The 23,433-nt window shown below is 41.4% G+C and overlaps 2 protein-coding genes across 11 annotated transcripts in view; both read right to left on the bottom strand.

The window, feature by feature from the left end:
* Positions 1 to 538: 538 nt before the first annotated feature.
* Positions 539 to 2,778, bottom strand: LOC115015868 (doublesex- and mab-3-related transcription factor 1Y-like). Its single transcript, XM_029443476.1, is given in 4 exon segments — positions 539 to 846; positions 849 to 939; positions 1,031 to 1,275; positions 2,197 to 2,778. Coding segments are annotated over 4 exon segments (1,023 nt in total). The 5' UTR covers positions 2,666 to 2,778; the 3' UTR covers positions 539 to 628.
* Positions 2,779 to 4,920: 2,142 nt separating this feature from the next.
* pleca (plectin a) overlaps positions 4,921 to 23,433 on the bottom strand; it is a 94,575-nt gene continuing 76,062 nt past the window's right edge. For 9 of the 10 annotated variants that reach the window (XM_029442897.1, XM_029442901.1, XM_029442903.1 and 6 more), the window contains 14 exons: positions 22,769 to 22,923; positions 22,553 to 22,679; positions 21,738 to 21,921; positions 21,523 to 21,543; positions 20,747 to 20,904; positions 20,468 to 20,646; positions 20,242 to 20,380; positions 19,768 to 20,124; positions 19,407 to 19,490; positions 19,218 to 19,322; positions 18,951 to 19,049; positions 13,567 to 16,914; positions 5,981 to 13,018; positions 4,921 to 5,865 (listed from right to left, as the gene is read on the bottom strand). In XM_029442897.1, coding sequence (XP_029298757.1) covers positions 6,803 to 13,018; positions 13,567 to 16,914; positions 18,951 to 19,049; positions 19,218 to 19,322; positions 19,407 to 19,490; positions 19,768 to 20,124; positions 20,242 to 20,380; positions 20,468 to 20,646; positions 20,747 to 20,904; positions 21,523 to 21,543; positions 21,738 to 21,921; positions 22,553 to 22,679; positions 22,769 to 22,923 — 11,172 coding nt within the window. In that variant the 3' untranslated portion in view covers positions 4,921 to 5,865; positions 5,981 to 6,802. The remainder of the gene's footprint in view (positions 5,866 to 5,980; positions 13,019 to 13,566; positions 16,915 to 18,950; positions 19,050 to 19,217; positions 19,323 to 19,406; positions 19,491 to 19,767; positions 20,125 to 20,241; positions 20,381 to 20,467; positions 20,647 to 20,746; positions 20,905 to 21,522; positions 21,544 to 21,737; positions 21,922 to 22,552; positions 22,680 to 22,768; positions 22,924 to 23,433) is intronic. The other variant, XM_029442898.1, reaches the window with a different exon arrangement.

The raw sequence follows: 23,433 nt of genomic DNA, 5'->3' as shown, positions 1-23,433 counted from the left end.
AATGCGCTAATTCTCCGTTTTGAAGAAGTGTTTTAAACGCAAATACACTTTGCACTAGGCCAGGCAGCATTTTTATATGAATATGAACTCTCCCACTCTACTAAAAACGTCCTATGTTGATCTTCATATTTTCGTGTGATAATCATTAAATGTGACACAATACAATCAGGAGTTTATTTACTTCACATTATGATTAAAAATATTTTATCTAAATTATTGCAATGGTCAATTCAGTCTCTGGATATTAAGAGACATGTCTCTACCAAATGTTACGCCCTTGTTACCTCCAGTGTGTGATTAAATCCCCGCACTGTTCCTGTCTGCTGAAAAAAAGCAAAAAGGATGGATATGAAAAGATAAACTCGACCAACTTTCCTTTTTCTTTGCAAACTTACATTGCCAACAAAAAAAGGCTTGTCCACTGTTATGTAAGTACACAGAACAAATGTATGTTGCACTGCTGCACAAGCAGAGGGCTTATTTATAACAGCACTGATGTACTAATACAATGAGGACATTTGCAATTGAGTTTATTTTTTATTATTCTAAAACTAGAAATACAAATTAATTGTGGCTTCATCAGCTGGCTCCTTTTATGAACAATGCCACAATTATAAATATCTACACATCACAACCAACAGCGTGCAGAAACATTCATGCCAGCAATCTGAACAGGACTGTAGTCGACCCATGTTTGTTTGGTACGAAGCAGGACAAAAACAGATATTTGCCAACAAACTGCAAAGAACCTGGAGGAAATAGCCTGGATAATATAATCTAGTCCCCCTATAATATCTCTCACTGTGCTGTAGTCCAGCTCGTCTATGTCCTGCTCCGTGTGTTTGGAGGAGGCTGCAGGAGATGCCTGAACATCAGATCCTCCTGAAAGGCCTCTGGCAGGGGGGGCGGTTGAAGAGTGAAGAAGACCTGTCTGCAATCCTGCCATATTAAACAAATGCATGGTCATAATAGCAGTTTATTTCACTTCTCAGATGGCCTATTTTTTTTTCAAAGAGGAACAGCCACTTACAGCTGGAGGCCCGGGCACTGGTGAAGGTGGGTAATGTGCAGCGCCCGACTGGAAGTAGTGGAACATCAGGGGTCCACGGAGGCCATCATTGTAAAGCCCAGCAGGCACGGGTGGCGGCCACGGCATGTTCAACGGGATGTTTGGACACGGCACGTAGCAGCCGGGGTAATGACCTGACATCCTGAATGGGAAGGGAAAAACAGGCAGAGGTGCAGTCTGACCAAATTCACCGAAGTAAGGGCCATCTGGAAGGAAAGGTTAGACATTATCAGCTACGTTTATTAACATCAAAATCTTCTTAAAGATTCCTTTTATTGTTTTAGACTGGTGTTTTATAGGTGAGGGGGGATTTTCTCTCTATAATATACACAATAACAGTACTTGGGCTGCAACTGATTATTACATTATTATTAATTTGCCAATTACTTTCTCAATTAATCACATTAATTACATAAAATGTTTTGATCTGTTTTCACTTTGTATAAACTGCTATGTAAAAAAACATTTTTGCACAGATATAATTATTACTCTTAAGTATTTAGATGTAAAGATAGTATTTAAAAGTGATTTGATTATATATGGTCCTTTAAAAAAAAAAAAAAAGATTCAGCAAACTCTCCCTCGGTTTTCGCGCCATTCTCCTCCTCATAGTGTGTGCGCGCGGTGTGTGCGCGTGTCCCTGTGCCAGCTGCACAGCTTGCTCCACGCGCATAATTGTTCGACTGAGCTGCAGGTGTTAAATGGCCGTTAATGGCATCACAGCATTCGGTAGTGTTTTTCTTTTTAAATAATTATGAATTGCAATAAAACTCATGCTCGTGCTAGATGAATGGTCTTACCTGGTCTCTATAAAGCTTTTCATTTTTAACTCACAAATTACAAAACTGTACATTTAGATAGAAAATTCCGAAGTGTATAGTTTTACTCATATCCCTGCTCATGTAGGCAAATACACTATGTGACATTTTTTATTTCAAAATGTGTTTTTGTTGCTCCAAGTGGGTCATCATTTATTGGTTTGTTGTTAAGTTAGCTACTCTCTTCTTCGGTTCTGATTGTAAGTTCAATATTTATCTTACAATAACATCTCAGTGAAGCTAACTTGGAGTTGTTTCGATGGACATGTTAAACACATTATAATGAACTGAGTGGGATACATGACTTACCGATAGGTGTACATGGCCCTTTCTCGCGAGAAGCGAAGGATAGCACCTTCCCGCTGTCCATCCCGGCCACATTCTCTCGTCCCCGGGCAGCTCTGCTCCGGGGATCGTGAGGGCTCCAGACGGTGGTGGCGGCCCGCTCAGGGGCCCCATCCGTTGGGGGACACAACAGTCCTCCACCCGGGGCCGAGGCGGTACAAGTCCCCTCAGCCGCTTGTTTCACCAGGCTGACAGTGTGGGTCCGGGGACCCTGCTCTTTATTTTGGACTTTTCTCAGATTTCGCTGGACGGCCGTGATGCGAGTCCGCAGTGTGATGAGAAAGCACTTGCTGCAGTCACATTTGAGAAACGGGCAGCACTTCACGTGACCCTTCTGCGGGACGATGATCCCATGGTGTCGGCACCGGGTGCATTTCGGCTGTCGTGGTTGCTCGGCGGCGGCTACCGTCAGTTGATTTTTGGATAAGGACATGTTTCCTTTTGAAAACTAAAATACGTTGTATTTCGGCTAAATGTAAAAGTTTACCGCCTGACTAAGAGCCCCCCTTCTCACATGACCCAGTCTGAACTTTGTATACAATGTATCATTTTCATGCGTGGGAAAATGACAGTATTGGCCCATGGCCAGTAGGGGTGGGCGATACTGCACAATTTGGTATCGATCTCATCACGCAAGTATTGATCAATACCGATACCAACGTTGGTATCAATACATCGATATTTTAGATCGATCCGCCCACCACTGCTTCCAGCAGTCACATTTGAGAAACGGGCAGTACTTTCCCCCTGTGGGACGATGATCCCATGGTGTCGGCACATGTTTCCTGCTGATTGAAAACTAAAATTCGTTGTATTTCGGATAAATTAATAAGAGCCCCCCTTTTCACATGACCCAGTCTGAACTTTGTATAAAAAGCATAATTTTCATTCATGGGAAGAAAAAACATTTTTTTAATAATAATAATAATGTCTTCACTTTTGCCCAGTGCCATACATCGTTAGAAAGCGTAGAATCTTGTGTATTTAGTGAGCAAAACGGTTTTGAGATCACAATCACAACAGCAGGTACAAACAGCACCTCAAACTAGCAAGCAAACTCAAAATCAAAATCATAACATTGAGCCAACTCACCTATAAAGCCTCATAATAATCCTGTAATCAGTAATAATAATAAAAAAAAATACTCCTGTGTCATTGCCAAAGGTCCAATACATCCATTCCAGTCAAAATATATTAATCGTCAACATCGTCACATCGATAAAAGCCCATAAACAGCTGTTGCAATCTTTGAAATCAGCTGATCGATGTGTGTGATTTTCTTTTTATACTAGGTATAAACTTTATTCCAGCGCATGAATCCAAAATGGAGACCGGCCTCTAAGCGTTCGATTGACACCTCATTTGAGCCAATTGGAGCTTCCATGCCTTATCTACAGCCTTCAATAGCCAATGAGTGTCAACTTGATAAGGAAGTGCCAGCCCTCTTCTTTTGTTTACAGACCAAGCCAATAGCAACCGAGTCTCCCGATGACTGGCGTATTGTGTAGCCAATGAAAACCGGAACATCTTGATACCTATTTCAATGTTGTTGTTTTTTACAAATGTTATTTATATTTTAAAATTGTATTTATTATATTCAAGTTCAGAAAAAAAAAGAAAAGAAAAAATATATTACAAAAAAAGTGTTTATACTTCACTTACTCTGTGTCATTACCACTGACAGGGAATCTGGGTATATAATAGTTATTTATGAGCAATACAAATAATATTTTATCAATAAATATTATAATATCTCCAAATTGCTCAGCTTGGAAATGCCTGGTGTTGCTCTTAGAAAAACCTGTCTAATATGTTGTTTTTGTTCTGAAATTTGAACCTGAACTTGAAAATACTTGATGCTATGTTCCTATTGTGTTTTCCAGCTCATGCCTACCAGATCTAGACATCTTCAGGCATCTTTTTCAACAAAAATTTCAGACAGAGTTTATTTTCTTCAAATTTAGACCACTATTACTCAGTGCCAGAAGCTTGAGAAATTCTGACTGTTTTGCAAGAACAATAAGAGAGTTATCTTTTGAATGAGACCACAATCATGCATATGGTGCAAACGGTTGAAGAGCAGCTTTTAATTTAATTTAGTATGTCGTTTTTAGGTATTTTCGGGTAAATTCACCCACACTGTAAGAGGTTTTAACTATATTTATGCAGATTGTACATGAAGTCCATATGAGCAGGTTGTCCAATATAAACTCATTAATAGTATTAAAATGAGCAATTATAATAATATAGAACATAATCACACTGACAGGGACTATTTTTGCCGAATGAGTACTTTGAGTACATTTTGCTGATACTTTTACTGGTACTACTACTTGTAATGGAGTATTTTCACATTATAATTAATACTTTAGTTTTAGTAACATAACTGAATACTTCCACCACTGTGTTAATAGATATTCATATTGTCTTTTTGTGCCATGTACAGAATATCAAAACCAATAAACTTAAAGGTGGCTTCTTTGTAAAATAATGCAAGGAAACATGGAACCTCAAAGGTAAAGTTATTTGTTTTTGGCTAGTTAATTAAACACCACACATTTATCTAGTAATCTGTGTTCATTCAAATTAATCTATTATTATTTGACACAAACTTAAAGACCTGTAAATCATCAGATTTAAAGCAAACAGGATTTGTCGACATTTTAAAATGAATAAACTTGAGAAAAAAACATTTAATTTCCATGTTTATTTACATAGCATAAGGTGTTACAATAAAATTCCTTGTCACCATTTTATTATAAATACACCCTTTTCAACAAGGCTTGACAACCCTCATTAAAATACATCCTTCAAACCTTTTGAAACGCAACAATAAAACAAAAGCTTTAATGGATACAACTATTTTGTTTTTGCACCTTTTTAAATGTTAGTAAATCATGCGAAGCAGAAATATAGAGTACGAAAATAAAATGATATAGATCATATGTGTTTTACAAAGGAGAATTAAAATCAAAACAAGTACATGTTGTGGAAAATACAAATACTGGGTCTGGTGGCAAAGCTTAAAGATCTTTCTCAAAGAAATGTTAGTTCATGGCTTTTAGCAAATGTGCTCTATATAATCATCAATGTATAGTACATACAGTATATATTATGACTTGTCTGTGTAGGGAAAAATATTCAAATAATGTAAATCTAGCTATTAAACATTCAAACCATACATGTAAGCCCTGTGTGACGACCAGATTTATGACAATGAAATTAACTGTTATTTTTTTGTTAGATTGTGACGTACTGTACTGGACAGGACTCTAAAAACGCTTACCTGATCACTTTTATACCAATATAGGTAGCATTGCTCTTTCAGACATGCATTAGCCAGTTTACAATGTAGCCACTGCCCCAGTTATATAATACTCAACATCTCATTTAAGTGTTTAAGAGTATTTTGCAGGCACTTACAAAGCATAGTTTAGGCCTTTAAATGAGTTCAAGATTAGATGCAAGTTTCAAAATGATAATCTCGTGAAATGTCATATGAGCATGTGTGTTTCTGTACTGTTGCAGACAACCATTGATTACAGTGAAGGTCACAGTCCAAATGAATGCCACAAGTCTCTGGAAGACATCTGAGCTAAGAGCTGGAGATGAGATGAACCGTGAAGACAAAATCTGAAACAGAGCAATTCAACATTGAACATCAACATTAGAGTTTAGGATTTCAGACATTAAATGACACAACGTACCAAGAAATTGCACTAAATTGAGACATGATTAAATAACGTACCTTTTTAAAGTGTTCAGGTAGGCAGGGACTTGTATGTGTTGGTCTTGAGTTGGATGTGTGTGGATGTGTAATTCCAGAACTGTCAGATGGTGTTAATGGACATGATCCTTCCATTAATGGTAGCTTGCACTTTGAGGTTCATTTTTACAAGGTTAGCATGTTGCTGTAGCTCCAGGTTATATGACAGACAACTGGGAATGGAGTACATATTGGGAGAGTATATGAGGCAGCATAGTAGCCCAGGAGAGAAAAGATCTTGAAGCTTGGCATTCTTAAAGCAGACACTTTTAGTGTTTATTCATCTTCGGGAGACTCCTCATTCTGCTCTGCAGAGTGGCATTTATCTTTCTTTAGCTAATTTCTTTTCTCCAATATTCAGAAAATATACACATGTACAGGATTTAGTTTTTTACACCCAATTTGTTTTTGCCTTAACAGTTTCGGTTCTAGTGCAACACTCACAATATTGTAAATAGAATCTTGTGTGTAGAACAGTAAATGTTTATGATATTAAAAACCAAAAAAGATATCACGTACACTTAAATTTTTTGGAAGTAATAAACAGCTCTTGTATATGCTGCTTACAGTACGGTAATCAGAAAGTCTGATAATATAGCATAAACATAACGGAAAGTAAATGTGACACATACGATAAACAAATATTCAACTTGTATAAAATTAAATATTAAAACTCCTGTAACCACCACATGCAGAGCAGAATAAAGGTAGTCCTTATTCCACTGAGAAGTAGGCATCTGGTGAGCACTGTGGCTTTATAGTGTATCCTTCCCTTAGAAAACCATTCCTTAACTTTCAAACTCATCAGTATCGGCGGCCATAGCTTGGCGAACTGTAGGAAGGAGAAGAGAAGCTTGTTGAGAAACTTGAACCAGTGGCATCAAAACTGCCTCTTCTGGAGCCTGACCTGGAGCCAGTTCTTGAGCCAGACAGTGACCCAGAAGCAGAGCCTGACCCGCTGACGCTATAGGGACTGTAGAGGCCTTTGCTTGATTGGGATGATGCTTCAAGTAGTCGCAGACCAGTCCCCTCCTCTGTCATGCTTCTTTCCATAGCATCCTTGTAAGAGATCTTAAGCTTGGTTTTAGGGCATGTGAGGTATTTTGAGTATGCGCTAACATCTCGTAACTTCTGCGCAGTGCGTGCATCTAAGGTGCCCTTCTTCACTGCCTCATCTATTGAGACTCTGTTGGTAGCATCTGGTTCAATTAATCCACCAGTGAGATACTGGACCTCAAGGAATCGCTGCCCTGCCTCATAGTACAGCCAGCCTTTCTTTAGAGCTTGGGCTGCTGACATTTTGATTTTGGTTCTGGGATCCTCAAATCCATTGTACGACTTCTGGGCTAGACTGATGCGATCCACCATGATTTTATCAACAAGCCCTTTGTTCATTGCATCTGCAACAGCAAATTTCTCTCCAGTATTTGGGTCAATAATACCTCCTGTGCAAGCCTGAGCTTCCAGCAACCTTTGGCCTGTTATATTGTCCACAAGGTTTCTGTGTATGGCCTCTGTGATGGACACCTTCTCCAGTGTTTCTGTGTCTAAGATTCCAGCCACAGGACCAGTTTCCTCAGTCGGGTCGTTCCATGTGGATGCTGGTGCTTTTATAGAAGGTATTGGGCTCATGGGGTAAGAGGAAGAAGAAGTTGATCCAAAGGAGGATGAACGTGATCTGACACCACTTGTGTTTCCAGAGAGCATGTCTGCAAACTCTGTGATGGACAGAGTTCCTGCACGGTACTGATCCAGAGCTGACTTGTCAATTAGGCCCCTTGAGATTGCGTCATCAATGTCATACTGCCGACCAGACCTTCTGTCAATGATCATGGATTTTACAACTCCATCAGATGAGGTGATTGTAATTTCTTCCCACTCACACTCCTGCTCTGCGAGCTCCTGATAGGTCTGGTGGTCAATGAGCCCTTTCTGGTAAGCCTCATAAACAGACATCTCTTTGCCCGTCTCTGGATCGACGATGACAACCCTACGTTTGCGAACAGAGGACTTGGATGATGTCTTCTTCTCGCGCTTCTTGTCTTTCAGCAACAGAAGAGCGAGGCCTGTTTCTGGGTCTATCATACATCTCTCCATCAGCTGTAGGTAGGTGAGATTTTCCTCAGTGTTGGGGTCAAAGAAGCCCTTTGTGTCATCAGATGGGTCTGTCAGGATTTCATTCATTTCCTCATCAAAGAGGGCACGTTCATATGCTGATTCAACTGGCAAGCGATGGCTCTCCTGTGGATCAATGATTCCACCAGTAGCAATTTGAGCCTCTAGCAGACGAATGCCATGGTCTTTCAGAATAAGGCCCTTTTTCATAGCTTGGAATAGTGAGATGATCTTGCCAGAATAAGGGTCCTTGTAGCCCGTGACTGCTCGTTCAGCTGAGTTGAGTTTATCTTTAAACTCTGGGCCAACAACTCCCATCTTAACAGCTTCAGCAACATTTAGTTTCAGGTTCTTAATAGGATCAATTACATATCCTGTGGCGGCTTGAGCCTCAAGGAGCTCAAAGGCAGTCCCTGGTCTGATCATGTTCTTCTTCATTGCTTGGTAAATAGACAGACAGTCTTTGCTAGATTCTACATACACACCAGCAATACAGCTGGTACCCTCCAGGTATTTCTTAACATCTCTGCTGACTTCCTCCACTGTAATGATACCCTCAGTGAGGTCATTGTATGTCTTTTGGTTGATAATCTGTGAACGAAGCAGCTCGTCCACAGTGATTTGCTTTCTGAGACCCTTGAAGAGGAGCCTTCTATCTGCCAGTGAAAGCAGCCTCAAACCACTTTCTTTATCAACTCTGCATCTTTTCAGTAGCTGGGTGTAGGACTGTTTTTCATCCGTCGTTGGATCAGTGTAACCTCGCACATCCTCAGTAGGCTCAGATATTCTGTCAAGTGTCTCCTTGTTGATGTATCCACGCTGCATGGCAACATCTGTGGGGAGGCGGAAGTAGTATTCAGGATCAATTAATCCACCTGTGGCATTCTGGGCCTCCAAAAGCCTCAAGGCATAATCCTCAGGAACAAGATCTTTTTTCATTGCCTGGAAGAGAGAAATCACTTTCCCGCTGTACGGATCCTTGTAACCTGTAACTGCTCTTTCAGCAGAGAGAAGTTTGTCATGAAGTTCGGGGCCTACTAGCCCCTTGCGTACAGCTTCATCAACTGTAAGGAGTTCATCTTTCACTGGATCGATCATGAATCCTGTTGCTGCTTGGGCCTCGAGGAGATTCAAAGCAACTTCTGGCTTAATCTTTCCGTTCTTCATAGCTTGGTAAATGCTGATCTTTGGAGGACTGTCTGACATGATTCCAGCAATGCAGCCAGTACCAAAGAGGTACTGTTTGACTGATGGCATTTCCATTACCTCACGAATAGTCATCTTTTCTTGTTTCAAGAGGTTGTATGTGTGCAAGTCAATAATTCGAGCACTGTATAGCTCCTCAATGGTAATTCTTCTTCTGATTACATCACATGACATGCCCTGCTCGGACTTCAGAGTCTCCCTTTGTTCAATGATTTCAATGATGATGATTAGCATTCTGTCCTTTGTGATTTGCCCCAAGCGATATTGCTCCATGAGGCGCCGTCTCTCCTCCTCTGGAAGCATATTTGAGTTCATGACTTCCCAAATGCTCATAGTCTTTCCTGCAAAACTCTTATGAGGGATCTCAATTTGAGTGTTGGCTAGATCAGCTTGGGCTTGCTCCTCTGTGTACTCATAAGATTTCTCAACAGGAGCAGGAGCTTCGACCCTTGACAGAGGCAGGTAGCACAGACCAGAGTTGCCATCTCTTACACATTTTTCCACCAATTGCTTGTAAGTAGCACGTTCATTTGTGTTGGGATTGGTGAAGCCTTTAACGTCGCCCGAGGGCTCATTGAATGACTTGGACATTTGTTTACTGCAATAGCCACGCTGAATGGCCACATCATTGGGAACACGATGGCTGCTGACTGGATCAATGATCCCTCCTGTATTAAACTGAGCCTCCAGGAGAGGAATAGCATGCTCCCTCAGGACAAGCTCTTTCTTCATGGCTTGGAATAGAGAAATCTTATTGCCTGTATACGGATCTTTGTATCCAGTCACTGCTTTTTCAGCTGAGAGAAGTTTCTCATGCAGCTCTGGGCCAACAACTCCATCCTTCACAGCATCATCCACAGAGTATTTCAGATTTTTGACTGGATCAGTTATGAAACCAGTTCCAGCTTGGGCCTCCAGTAGTGCAAGACCGGTTTCTTGCTGCAAAACATTCTTCTTGATTGCTTGATATATGCTTAACTTCTCATTTGAATCTTCCATAGTGATACCATCAATGCGGTCTGTGCCCTGCAAGTACTTCCGTACCTTATCAGTTTCGCTAACTTCTTTGGGTGTCTTTTTACCCTGTTGGATTTGGTCAAATGTAGCCTTATCGATGATGTTGGAATCAAGCAAAGAGCTGGCAGAGACTGGTGCTCTAAGGCCTTCAAAACAGGGCTCTTCCTTTGTTTTGTCCTCTTTTTCATCAACCATTGTTATCACAATCTTTATCAACTTTTCAATTGTCACCTGCCCTATTCTGTACTGGCGAATCAGCTCTAATCTTTGCACCTCAGTGATGTACTCAGAGTGTATTATCTCCCAAATTGTGACTTTTCTTCCTTTGAAAGGACCATACTCCAGCTCCATTGTTGAAAGGTTCAAAGCCTCTTTTGTCTTAGCCTCTGTGATCTGTTTGTCTTCTTTTGGCTTTGCAGCCTTCTTTGAAAGAGAAAGCAATGGGAGTCCAGTTTCTTTGTCTGTTACACATTTATTCATGAGCTGAGCATAGGTTGAATCCTCTTGTGAGTTAGGATCATAAAACACCTTTGTGTCATCAGTGTTTTTGTTCAAGGTCTTGCTGATTTCCTCGTCAAAATATCCCCGCTTACAGGCAACGTCATGTGGGATGCGATAGCTGTTTACAGGGTCAATAATTCCGCCTGTTGAGAGTTGTGCCTCAAGCAGACGAATGCCATGGTCTTTCTTTATAAGGCCTTTGTTCATGGCTTCAAACAGAGACACTTTCTTTCCTGTATATGGATCTTTGTAGCCATTGACGGCTCTCTCTGCTGACAGAAGTCGTTCATGGAGTTCTGGGCCCACAAGACCCGACTTCACAGCTTCATCAACAGGGACCCTCTCATTTTTGACGGGATCGATTACAAACCCAGTCGCTGCTTGAGCTTCAAGAAGGTTCACCACAGTTTCTGGTGACAGTAATTCTTGCTTCATAGCTTGATAGAAAGGCATTTTCTCCTTTGTTGGTTCATTCAACAGTCCAGCAATGCTGGGTGTTCCTTGCAGAGCCTTCTTTACAGGCTCCATCTCAGAGATCTCTTTTACTGTTATCTTGCCGTTACTCAACTTGTTGAACAAATCTTTGTTTATAATCTTAGACTCTAACAGTTCACTGGCAGAGACTGGAGCCCTCAAACCATTAAACACATTTTTATCAGCCTTCTCCTTGTCTTCCACAACAGTGATAACTATTTTAAATATTTTCTCTACTGTGATTTTGCCTGTCTTGTACTGGCGAATCAAATCTCTTCTTTGCTCTTCTGTGAAATATTCTGAGTTTATGACTTCCCAAATGGTGACAGTTTTGCCTTTGAACCTTCCGAAAGGCACAATGATGTTTGATGTACTGAACACTTCTTTAGTCTCCAGATCTGTGTATGTTCTCTCACTCTGAGCTGCCTTCTCTGTTACTGGTAATATCATCAGTCCTGTCTCTGCATCCTTGGTGCATTTCTCCAGCAACTGTTTGTAAGTGAGTCGCTCCTGAGTGCTGGGCTCAAGGAATAATTTGCAATCATCACTGAGATCAGTGAGTTTCTTGTTCATCTCCGCATCAAACTGACCCTGCTTGTACGCAGTCTGAAGTGGCACTCTATGGCTATTGATTGGGTCAACAATGCCACCAGTTGCAAGCTGTACATCTAGGAATTTGGTGGCCTGTTCCTTTTCAATAAGTCCCTTCTTCATGGCCTCAAACAGAGAGATTTTGTCTCCAGTATAGGGGTCTTTGAAGCCAGTGGCTGCTCGCTCTGCAGAGAGCATCCTGTCATGGAGCTCAGGGCCAATTAACTCATCTTTAACCGCCTCATCTACAGAGAGGAGTTTATTTTTCACTGGATCTACGATGTAACCAGAAGCTGCTTGAGCTTCCAGGAGCATCGTGGCAGTGTTGGGAGTGATCTTGTTTTCTGTCATAGCTTGATAGACACTCATTTTCTCTTTGGATGGAGTCAAGACACCTCCGACACAGCTCTGACCCTGAATACATGATTTCACTTTATCAGTCTTTCCGAGGTCTTGCACAGAGACTTTGCCCTTTTTCAACTTGTCCAATTCCTTTTTGGTCAGGACACCAATGTCGTGAAGCCTTTCAGCAGGAACCTTCTCTCTAATTCCATCAAACGCAAACGGTGATTCCACAACTTTCTTCGCTTCGTCCACTTCAACAGAGCCATTGAAAACTTTCTTTGTTGTTCCCACAATTTTCATGGCAACTAACTGCTCCTCAGGAACCTCATCAGTTTGGACTTCCTTCGTTTTGGAGGCACCTTGTTTGGATGCACCCTCTTTGGAGGCGACCTCTAAACTCTGAAGTTTTTCTCTGAGCTTTTTGTTTTCTTCTCCCAGAAGTTTTTCTTGTTCAAGCCTTTTCTTTTCAAGCACTTCCATTTCTTTCTGCTTGTTTTTCATCTCTGCTTCAGCCCCCTTTTGTTTATTCACAGCTTCATCCATAATGGCCTGTAGTTTCTTTTTCTCCTCTTCCATCAGCTTCCACTGACGTTCTTGTTCATCTTTGAGAGCTTTGGCCTTGTTCACTTCATCCTCAAACTGTTTCTCAAGCTTCTTTTTCTCATCTTCAACATCCTTTTCTCTTTTCAACAACAGCTCTTTCTCTGTGAGGAAGGACTGCTGAATAATAGCCTTCTGTTGCTCAATTTGTTCTTGTTGGGCGTTTGCCATCTATTTGGAAAAAAGAAGAAACAAATAAGTAAAATGTCAATGAAAAACCACTAAATCATTGCATGTAACAAAGCAATATTTGATGTAATAGATCAACAATTTGGGAATTATGCGTTAGTTAAGAAGATTGATCCCATTCTCATGTCTTTATGCTATATAAAGCTAGTCAGCTGTCAGTTAGCTTAGCTTAGCATAGAGACCCGGCCTGGTCAGAGTCAGCCTAGCCGTCTCCCCATTTCCAGTCTTTATGCTAAGCTAACGTCTTGTCAGAGTAGCTTTATATTTGATGTACAGACATGAGAGCGATATCAATCTTTTCATCTAACAAGAAAGGGAACAAGAAAGTCCTTCAGTGTTTTACAAGTAACCATATGTAGTATTGTGTATTGAATGACATTCATATAAATTGCTGGATGTTACTTTAAGTCTGCAATTTACATGAAATGTTACATTTGCTTCCACAAATACTGTAGTTAGTGTGTTTGATAAGACTGTTAATTGGAAGGGTTGTGTAAATTGGCTAACATTGTTAATTCATGTAAAAATACCTCTTTGGATTTTTTCTGAAGCTCCTCCGCCTCTTTTTTCAGCTTCTCCTTCTCTTTCTCGAGGTCAGCGATGGCTTCCTTCAAGTCACCAGCCTCTCTGGTGCTCTGCAGCCTCTGTGTCTCCAACTTCTGCACAACAGTTTCCGTAGTTTGTTTTTCTGTCTCTACGAGACGCACTTTTGCTTCATCTGCTTGCTTCTTGAATTTCTTAGCGTCCTTTTCAGCTTTTGACTGAGCGTCACTGAGTTCTTTCACCCTCAATTTCAATTTCTCTGCCTCAGCTGAAACCTCAAGCTGCCTCTTTCGCTCAGCCTCTAATGATTTTTGGAAGCCCTCGGTCTCCTTATCAAGGCGCTGCTGGATCTGCTGTTTGTCCTCTTGTAGTTTTTTAGCCTTTTCCTGTGCCTGGTCCTTCTGTTTCTGGAGCTCCACTGCCTCAGCTTTCAGTTTTGTAGCCTCTTGGATGGCCTGCATTTTCTCCTTTAGCATTTTCTCTGCGAGTGCCCTTTGCTCAGCCAAGTCCGACTCAGCGATCTGTCTCTGCCTGGCTGTTTCCTCAGCTTCCACACTAAGTCTGGCGGCTTCCTCCGCCAGGCTCTTCATTTTCCCTGCTTCCTCCGTAAGTAATTTCTGTGTTTTATCTTTGTCTTTCTGCATGAGGCTCCGATTTTTTTCCTCAATCTTAAGTTTAAGTTTGAGTAGCTCATCCATTTGGATCTTAACTTTGGCCAGTTCATCCTCCACCTGTGCCTTTTGCTTGACGGCATCGTTCACTTCACCTTTAACTCGCTGAAGCTCCTCATCCAACACAACTTTCTGCTTATCAGTCTCATCGAGCCGCAGTTTGACCATTGTAAGTTCCTTCTCAACCTGAGACTTCTGCTTAAGTGCTTGTTCTGCTTCTTTTTTGTGCTTTACCATCTCTGCATCAGCCTGCTTTTTCTGCTTTAGAGCTTCCGCTTCAGCTGCAGCTCGCTTGGATGCTTCCTCCTCTGCTTCTTTCTTCAGTCTTTCTGCATCTTTTTGAGCTTTGCCCTGTTTTGCAGCTTCATCCTCTGCCGATTTTTTCTGTTTTTCAGCCTCAGCAGCTTTTTGTCGGAGCAAGGCAGCCTCCTTCTCTGCTTTCTCTTTGGCTTTCTCAGCTGCTTGTGCAAGTTTCTTAGCATTTTCATACTCATCTTTCAGCTTATCCTGTGCAAGGCTGTCTTCTTTATTTTTGCTGAGAACATCCTGGGCTTTCTGCTCTGCGGAGCTGCATTTCTGTGCTGCCTCTTTGGCCACAAGAACCTGCTTCTCTGCCTCTTTCTCAGCCTTGTCTTTTTGTTTATTTGCTTCGGCAGCTTTCTTTTTGAGGCGTTCAACTTCCTCTTGAGCGGCTTTGCATTGTCGAGCTGCCTCTTCTTCTGCTGCAGTAATCCTCTTCACCTTCTCCTCAGATTCTTTCCTTTTCTTCTCTTCCTCCGCAGCACGCTTTTTCAGTTTCTCTGCCTCTGCCTCAGCTTTGAGTTTGCTCTTCTGCGTCTCCTCTGCAATAACCTTCAACTTCTTTAGTTCCACCTCCAAATCCGACTTGCCTTTTGATGCTTTCTCAAAGTTGATCTTAATGATGTGAATTTCTTCCTCAACCACCTTCTTTTGCCTCAGAGTTTCTTCCACAATAGTTTTTTGCCTCTCTAACTCAGAATCGGAGGAGCTCTTCAGGTGTGTGATTTTCTCTTGTATGTCACGTTTATGCACAGAAGCTTGATCCTCCAGCAGCTTTCTCTGATAAGCTTCGTCCTCGGCTTTTCTTTTCAGTCTTTCGTTTTCTGCTTCTTTAGCTTTCAGAGCGATCTCGGCTTCTGTCTTCAGACGAGTTGCCTCGTTGATGGCAGCCAGTTTCTCTTTGAGTATTTTCTCAGCCTCCGCTCTCTGGCGAGCTGCCTCTTCTTCCGCAGTCTGCCTCTGCTTCTTTGCCTCTTCAACAACTGATCTCAGTCTAGTTGCTTCATCAGCAAGTTGTTTCATTTTCAATACTTCAGACTCGAGAAGCTGTTTGCTCTTTTCTGTGTTTGACAGCGTCTTCTTCTCAGCTTGAAGCTTCATCTGCAGAAGAGAGTCCATTTCACTTCTGACTTTAGCCAGCTCGTCTTCCAGTTGTTTCCTCTGCTTTTCGGCACCATTCACCTCATTTTTTAAACGCTGGAGCTCATTGTCCAACAGGCCCCTCTGTTGTTCAGCGTGGTCAAAGTCCGCCTTTAGCCGTATGCATTCCTGTTCTGCAGACAGCTTTTGCTGGGCTACTTGTTCTGCAAATTTTCTCTGTTTTTCCAACTCTTTCTCTGCATTCTCCTTCTGTTTAAGAGCGGCATCTTCAGCTTTAGCTCTTTTCTTGGCATCCCGCTCTGCCTCGACTTTCTGCCTCTCTGCTTCCTCTTGAGTCTGGCTCTTCTTTTGAGCTTCCTCTTCAGCTCGCAGCCTCAAGCGGAGAGCCTCGTTGGCTTTTTGTCTCCATGTTTCAAGCTCTTTCTCGGCCTGCTCCCTAGCTTTGTTAGCTTCCTCTTGTTGCTTTCTGAGTTTGTCTGCTTCCTCCTGCAGCTGAAGGACAGTGCCCTGCTCTTTCTTAAGGGATTCCTCCAGCTTGGTTGCCTTTTCGTTGAATGACATGGAGTGGGTTTGCAGCTGTTTGGCAGCGCTCTTTTGTGCCACCTCCTCCACTACCTTGACCTGCCTCAGTTTCTCCTCCTCAGCCTGTTTCATGCGCCTCTCGGCCTCCTCCGCTTGCATTTTGAATTTCTGCAGGTCATCCAATGCTTTCTGCTTCTGCTTGGCAGCCTCTTTTTCTGCTTCAGATTTACGTTTCAGCTCATCTTCTGCAATTTTCTTTTTCTGAGTCTCTTCTGTCACCTGCTTGCGAAGCCTTTCTGCGTCCTCCTGAGCAGCTTTCCTGAGCTTCTCCGCCTCAGTAGCCTTATCTCTGAGCTGCTGTAACTCAGCCTCAGCTGAGCTCTTCTGCTTTATTGTCATCTCTAACTGGATTCGAATTATGTGGATCTCCTCCTCAATTTTGGTATGACTGACCAGCGCCTCTTCCAGCTGCTGACTCTTGGACTTGATCTCCTGCTCAGACAGACTCTTCAGATGATGCAGCTCATGCTGGATGTTTTGTTTCTGTTTCTCAGCATCCACCGCGACATCTTGCCTCTTGCTGGCTTCTTCTTTCATCTTCAACTTCAGCTCCTGGGCTTCTTGTTCTGCTTTGGCCACAGATTTAGCATGAGCCTCTGCCAGCTGCTTCTGTTTATCTAACTCAGCTTGTATCTCTGCCATCCTTTTCCTCTCCTCTTCTTTTTGTTTTTCAGAAGCTTTCTGTATTAGTAGAAGCAAAGAGGGAGTACAGGGAATTGAGAAAATGTTAGGTGTTAAGACCACAAAATAAAACGTCAATATCAAAGTAGTTATAAAACATGTAGGTACATGAAAATGTAAATACATGAGAAATGTTACAGTTAATTAATATAATATATTGGGAAATTCTTGTCAGGTTAATTTAATGTGTGACACACAGAATGACACTTTACGTCACAACAGCACAGCACGACACTACACTTTGCTTTCATGCAGTTGTATTTTAATTGATGCATTTTTTATAAAAGCTGTAATAAAGCCCGGTGTGTGTTATATTGTAGGCTTGTTACAAATAATAGAACATGACGTGTATGTAGTGCTAACAATGGCAAACTCTGTATAAGTATTGGCAAGGTGTGATGAGTTTGGCTGCTATAAGAAACTTAATGTTTGGGTTTCTACAGGAACATTGTTGAATTATTCAGTCACCATTTTATATTTACGGTTCGAGTTGTCTCTCCTACATCTTCACACTTTTTGTAATATGTGTAAAGTCATTTACAGAAATAGGCAGGGAATAAATAATCAGCAGCATGTAAAAAAGTATGAAGCGCAGTGGGAAAGAATTCAACCAGAATACCTTCACTATGAAGTGATGCATAGTGATGCAGCAAACACAGACACAAAGTAAACTTGGATTGAAATGGAAGTGACGAGACATTAATCCAAGATCATGGTACACTTAACTCTGACAGATGGAAAACATCAAGAGATGGGTTCTACTCTATAGCAACAATGGCCGATGCGTTGTGGAAGTGATTTACACCTGAAAGGAAGGTCCAACACTTTAGAAACCTGTCATATTGATCTCTAGTTAAGCTCTGTTCAGGACAGTTATCCTGTCTTCATTTGCGAGTGCAAATCCGTGGTTAAAACAGTATGAGAGCTGAAACAAGTAGTCGAATTAGACGATTGACGGAACAATAATTGGCAACTATTTTGATAATCAATTAATGATGACATTTTTAAAGCATAAATATTGAATAAAACGTTCTAAAATTAAAGCATTTGCTGCTTTTGTTTTCTATTATTTGCAAACCATTAGTTTGTTTTACTTTTACAAAACAAGATGTTTAAAATGTTACTTTCAGCTCTGAAGAGTTATGATGGGCATTACTTCACTATTTTTCATTTCATAGACAAAAAAACCTCAGTTATTAATAAAAAATTGAAATAAGCATTACTTGCAGCCCTGAACAGTATTGGAAAAAAATCCCAACAAGTTCTTCAACACTTTTATGCAAAGTCGACCTTTACAGTCTCAGAGCAAAGCAAACGTGCCGACAGGAACCTGAAGCTGACTGATCAGAGACCGAGCTCCATTATGAAAAGTCTCCTAAAAATCCTGAACCTTCCTTTCGCTACAGACGAGGGTCTGATGCAGAGATGGATGACATGAACTGAGAGGGTCTTTTTATTTATTTTTTAAATACCTGGTGATTTGGGGTTAATTCATCTCTTAAGCGTGTGATTAATATTCATCATGACAAAGCACTGGCGAGCAGGTCAAAAGGATCAAACACAATAGAAAGTTAGAAAAGAAGAAAAGGGAGGGGGGAAAGTAAAAGGTAAGGTAGATAAATGATATATCTGAGAAGGCAGGTAGCCAAACTGAAGCCTTCAAATCACAAGTGTGAGTGATTTCAAGAGGAAATAAAGAAGCAAATATTAAATCAAGCAGTTGGAAAATGTGACTGAGGCTGACGCCTGCAGCCAAATCAGAGTCATATGTCCAGACTATGGGACATGAGTTGTACAAAGTGTCGGGGAATGAGAGACATGTATACTGTAGTGATGTGATGTGCTGAAACTGTTTGCTTCACCACTGAACGCTGTCACTCTGCACACACTCTGTCATCTCACCATTTGAGAGCCAACATTTTTGGTAGTATTTGATGACAATTGATTTCCCATACATCAATTGGTTAACAGGTTTAGGGTTGCTTTGTTTGCGTTAGTGTGTCTGCTGCAGGTCTTCAGGGTTTGTGTGTAATTACCTCGTCTTCCTCCAGGCGGCGCTGCGTTTCTGTGATGAACTTAATGTACTGGCTGTTGAGAGTCATCAGCTCACTGTAGCGGGTTCTCAGAGTAACATACTGAAAGGAATGCAGTGTATTTACTTCAAAAACACATTTTCTATCAATTTCTCTCACTATACAAACTACATTTAGTTCCCAGGAACTATGTATATAAAAGTTAGAGGTATTTCTATCACAGTAATGATTAAACGGGTAGCAGATCCTGGTTACGTGGGATAAACTTACCTCTTGAATGATATTATCAGAAGCACACTCTATTTTGGGTTTCTTTAAAGGAGATGCTTTGGGATCCTGGAGGGCTTTGTAAGTCAAGATGTGGAGCTCGTAATCCTAAAAAAAGAGAAGATAATAATGTTAAATCAAGACAGAAACAAACCGTCCTTTAGATGTAAAGCTGTAAATATCAGTTCACACCTTCACTGAATCGATGTAAGCCTTTGCATCTTTCTGGCAGTTTTCAATCTTGTCCTTGTTTTTCTCAATCTCCTCCAGGAGTTTCTGTAAACAGAAATGAAGACATTTAAAAACAGACATTATTTCACTATTCAAATGTTTTTTTTTTTTTTACATTTTCAGAGCGTTTTCTTCTCAACAAAAAGGAAAAGACACAGCTACTCCTCCTCCTCTTATCATTACTATAACAGCCAGTAAGTAATTCAAATCAGTAAAGAAAGACGTGAGCAGTCACAGCCCTCTATGTACCATGAGTGACCACCAGAGGGCATAATGACTTTACTTCCCTTCACCCCACACAGCTCATTCTTCTTCACAATACCTTCTCCTCTACCAGTTGCGCCTTGAGAGCCTTGCTGTCACCGATGGGCACAGCTTGAATGTTCTCCTGCCTCTGCTTCGCTTCTCCGAGCCAGAGGATGAGCCACTCGTAGCTTCTGTTGTAGGAGTTCATGTGGCGGCTGAGGAGGTCGAGCTCCCGCTCCCTCAGCTCGATCTGAGCAAACACAGCCTGCCAGCGCTCCAGGAGGCTGCTGACCATCAGACGGTAATGCTCCAGCTCGGCGTCGCGCTCGCTGTGGATCCTCGTCATCTTGTCGTTGATAGCCTTTGCCCTCTTCAGCTCGTCCTGCAGGCGGTCGAACACCACCTGGTCGGACTCTGCTTCAGCACGCATCGACTGTCAGACAAAAAAAAACATGTTGTCACCTTAATATGAATGTAATACAGTCCAGTTCAGGAACAAGCGTGACACCCTTAAAACAAATGATGTACAGTGATCAAAAAGAGGAATTACCTTGAGCTGACTACGCTGCTCCTCCACCTCCTTCTCTTCAGCTGGCACTTTGTTAACATCACGCAGACGAGTCTCATAAGTCTTCAGTGTGTCTTCTGCGTCTTTAGTGTTTCTGATCACGACATCGATGGTCTTCAGCCTGAAAATCGAGACGCGTACACTTAATGAAAAAGCACAACGGCTGGGAATGTATCGGGAAGTGCTCAGAGAGTCGCAAAAGCCTCACTTGTCCAGGTAGATGGAGGAGAGGCCGTAGACGTGGTCCATCTTCCTCACCGTGACATCTAGCTCGGAGCGCAGCATCGGGGCGGAGCTGGACTGCTCAGGAGAAGCCAGGACCTCCTCCGTCTTCTCAGAGATGGAGTCCAAGTCTTTCTTTAAGCCCTCCAACTCAGACTGGACTTTCTGTCATTGAAAGAAAGGGAGAAGGTTAGTGAACTAATATTATCGCTAACAATACGCATACGTTAACATTACTAGGTCAGTCAAATCATTAATTAGTTACCATTTGCTCCGCTGTCTTCAGGGCGCAGGCTTTCAGTGGCTCCTTGTCTACGGGCTGGCGGAGGCGCGTTACTGTACGATTCTCACAACCCTCCAGGCGCAGACGAAGGTCCTTGATCTTCGTCAGGTAAGTCTTGCACACCGACTCGTCTTGCTCTCCTGGTTGGATTGAAATGAAAAAGTATATATATATATTATTAGTTTGCAGAGAACACAAACTCTGGGTAAATAAGCCGGTTGTTAGTTCAAGGCATATTTTGCAAAGCGTGTAAGATATACAGTAAGTGTTAATCTAACAACCAGACAGCTCCATAAAAACACTACAGGTACAGTATTAGTTATTTATTAGCAGTGCAGTATTTCTGCCCTTAAAATCCAAAACTAAAGTACTTTAAATACCTTGGAAAACAATAATAACAATAATTATAAACTATTGCAATTACTGTCTACGATTTGTCAATTAATTTATGTCACATTCATGCTTGATTGGTTCCGTGTTGATTATCCGTCATCGTGGTTAATTTCTCAGTTAATCGATTGAATCATTCAGTGATAGAGATTAGAAATCAGCTGGCGTGAAACGCATGCACAGAGATAAGAATGCAACGCTGAGTGAAGTCATGAGGGAAACGGGATGGATGATGAAGAGGACTGAATTAATGAATGAAATTAAACATGACAACACAACAGCCCTCTGGACACACACACACACACACACACACAGTCCTGATCAGCCAATCAAAAGTTCCTACTGGCACTGTAACTGAGACACCTTACCTGCTCTGGGTGGCACATAGCCTGTAATGTGAATCCAACAGTCAACTTACACACACATGACCAAAACAAGTGTCTGAGAAATGATTGAATGAGAGAATGTTTGTCAAACTGAAAAACAAAATAAAAGTGACGTCATAGATCAGACCCTTGAGCATGTTGGGGTGATCACAGCACCCACAGTGGTTCATGGAATATAATGAGCAAAGCGTGCACACCTTGCTCTGCAGAGCTGACCATCGTGTTGTAATGCTGGTTGGCTGTGTTGTAGTTGGACTCGACCTGCATACGGTCCTCTGCCCCGAACATCTGGGAGTCCTGGCTGTCTCTCAAGAAGTCCTGGTAGTGCAGCTCCACGTTCCTCAGTGCCAGACGGTACTCCTCCACCCTCAGGGTCTTAAACTACAAGGTGCAGGGAGGTGGATATTAGACATTGTGAGAACACTAGTTCAACACATAGCTGGGCCTTTATTTGGATGCATTTTATTTTTTTACAGTATATTAACAAATAGATAGGAAAGTAATTTCTCCCTCTGTAGTGAATTATCAGTCAGAAATGTTTTATTATTGGCTGAAAGTTAAAATGACCTTTATCCACCAATTAATGTTCATTTGAAGCCAGACTGCTGTGTGCATAGCACGTCTGAAAACTAACTAGACAAATGTAACACGTAACAAATACATGTTTCACAATTAAACTAGCCTTCGTCTGAATGTAAGTTAACTTGAGTCAGTGAAGGTGAACTATTCTGTTTCCACATGAAGGTTAAATGCTGCAGATATCAATGCAGCAACTAACTAGAATCACCGCCTCACAGTCGTCCCCTCATTATTTTCTCCTACAACATTATGATTAGCAGACACTTTAAACTACTGTACTCTTCCACAGTTCTCCAGGTTTGATGAAAATGTCGATTTTGATGCTGAATATTTAATATTTAAAAGAGCATTCATGCATTCATGGTTAATAATGACTTTATCTGTCCCTGTGCACGTTAGTCTTTCTCTGATACAGTGTGTCCTGTGTTGTTACCATGGTGACGTTCCAGGTCTTGATGATGTGGATGTCTCTCATCAGGTACTGCCAGGACAGCATGCTCTTCATGTCCACAAACATGGTCTGCCACATGACCTGCAGCCTCTGGAGGTTTCCATCCAGCCTGAGGAAGGTAAGTGGAGATTCAGTCACACACTGTGTGCATGTGAATTTAGATTTGAAGTAATCACCCCGGGGCGACTCTTAGCTCACCCGGCAACACTGTTCACGGCGTCCTTATTGGTGGGTGGAACCAGGAAGCAGATAGACGGTACAGAGGCCTCGCTGCCCTGATCGTTCAGCACCCTCCACTTGTAAGGCTGCGAGTTGTTGAGCAGAGCACACTCGTCTCCTCTGTGGACTGTGATCTGCAGGGAGAGAAACACACGTCTGTGATGTACTGGTGTTTACTGAGAACATACCTTCATTAAAAGTGAAAGGAAAGCGGAAAACATTTGACAATTATAACTATATTTAAAAATATAATTTTTATACATGCAGCAATTCTGATCCAAAAATCTTTAACAGAATTAACTTTTATTATTATTATTATTATTATTATTATTATTATTATTATTATTATTATTATTATTATTATTATTATTATTATTATTATTACATGTATTATTATTATTAGAATAATACATGTTATGGGGTAAATCAGGGGAGAGTGTGAGGCTGGTAATGGGTTAGAGGTCTGGTTTTTTTATTTGGTATGTGAGCAATTAACAGTATTGTTGTTATTACAATTTTTTTGTATTAATTAATGGCTTATTATAATTATTGTTTTCCTTTTATTTATTTTTAATACAAAAAAATTGTGTTCTTCTTGTGTCTTTCGACATTATGTTTGTTTATATGGAAAAGAAGCGTCGCAA

This window comes from Cottoperca gobio, chromosome 11, assembly GCF_900634415.1.
Source record: "Cottoperca gobio chromosome 11, fCotGob3.1, whole genome shotgun sequence".
Lineage (NCBI taxonomy): Eukaryota > Metazoa > Chordata > Actinopteri > Perciformes > Bovichtidae > Cottoperca > Cottoperca gobio.
The sequence above is the reverse complement of the archived record's forward strand: the minus strand, read 5'-3'. Positions and strand labels throughout refer to the sequence as shown.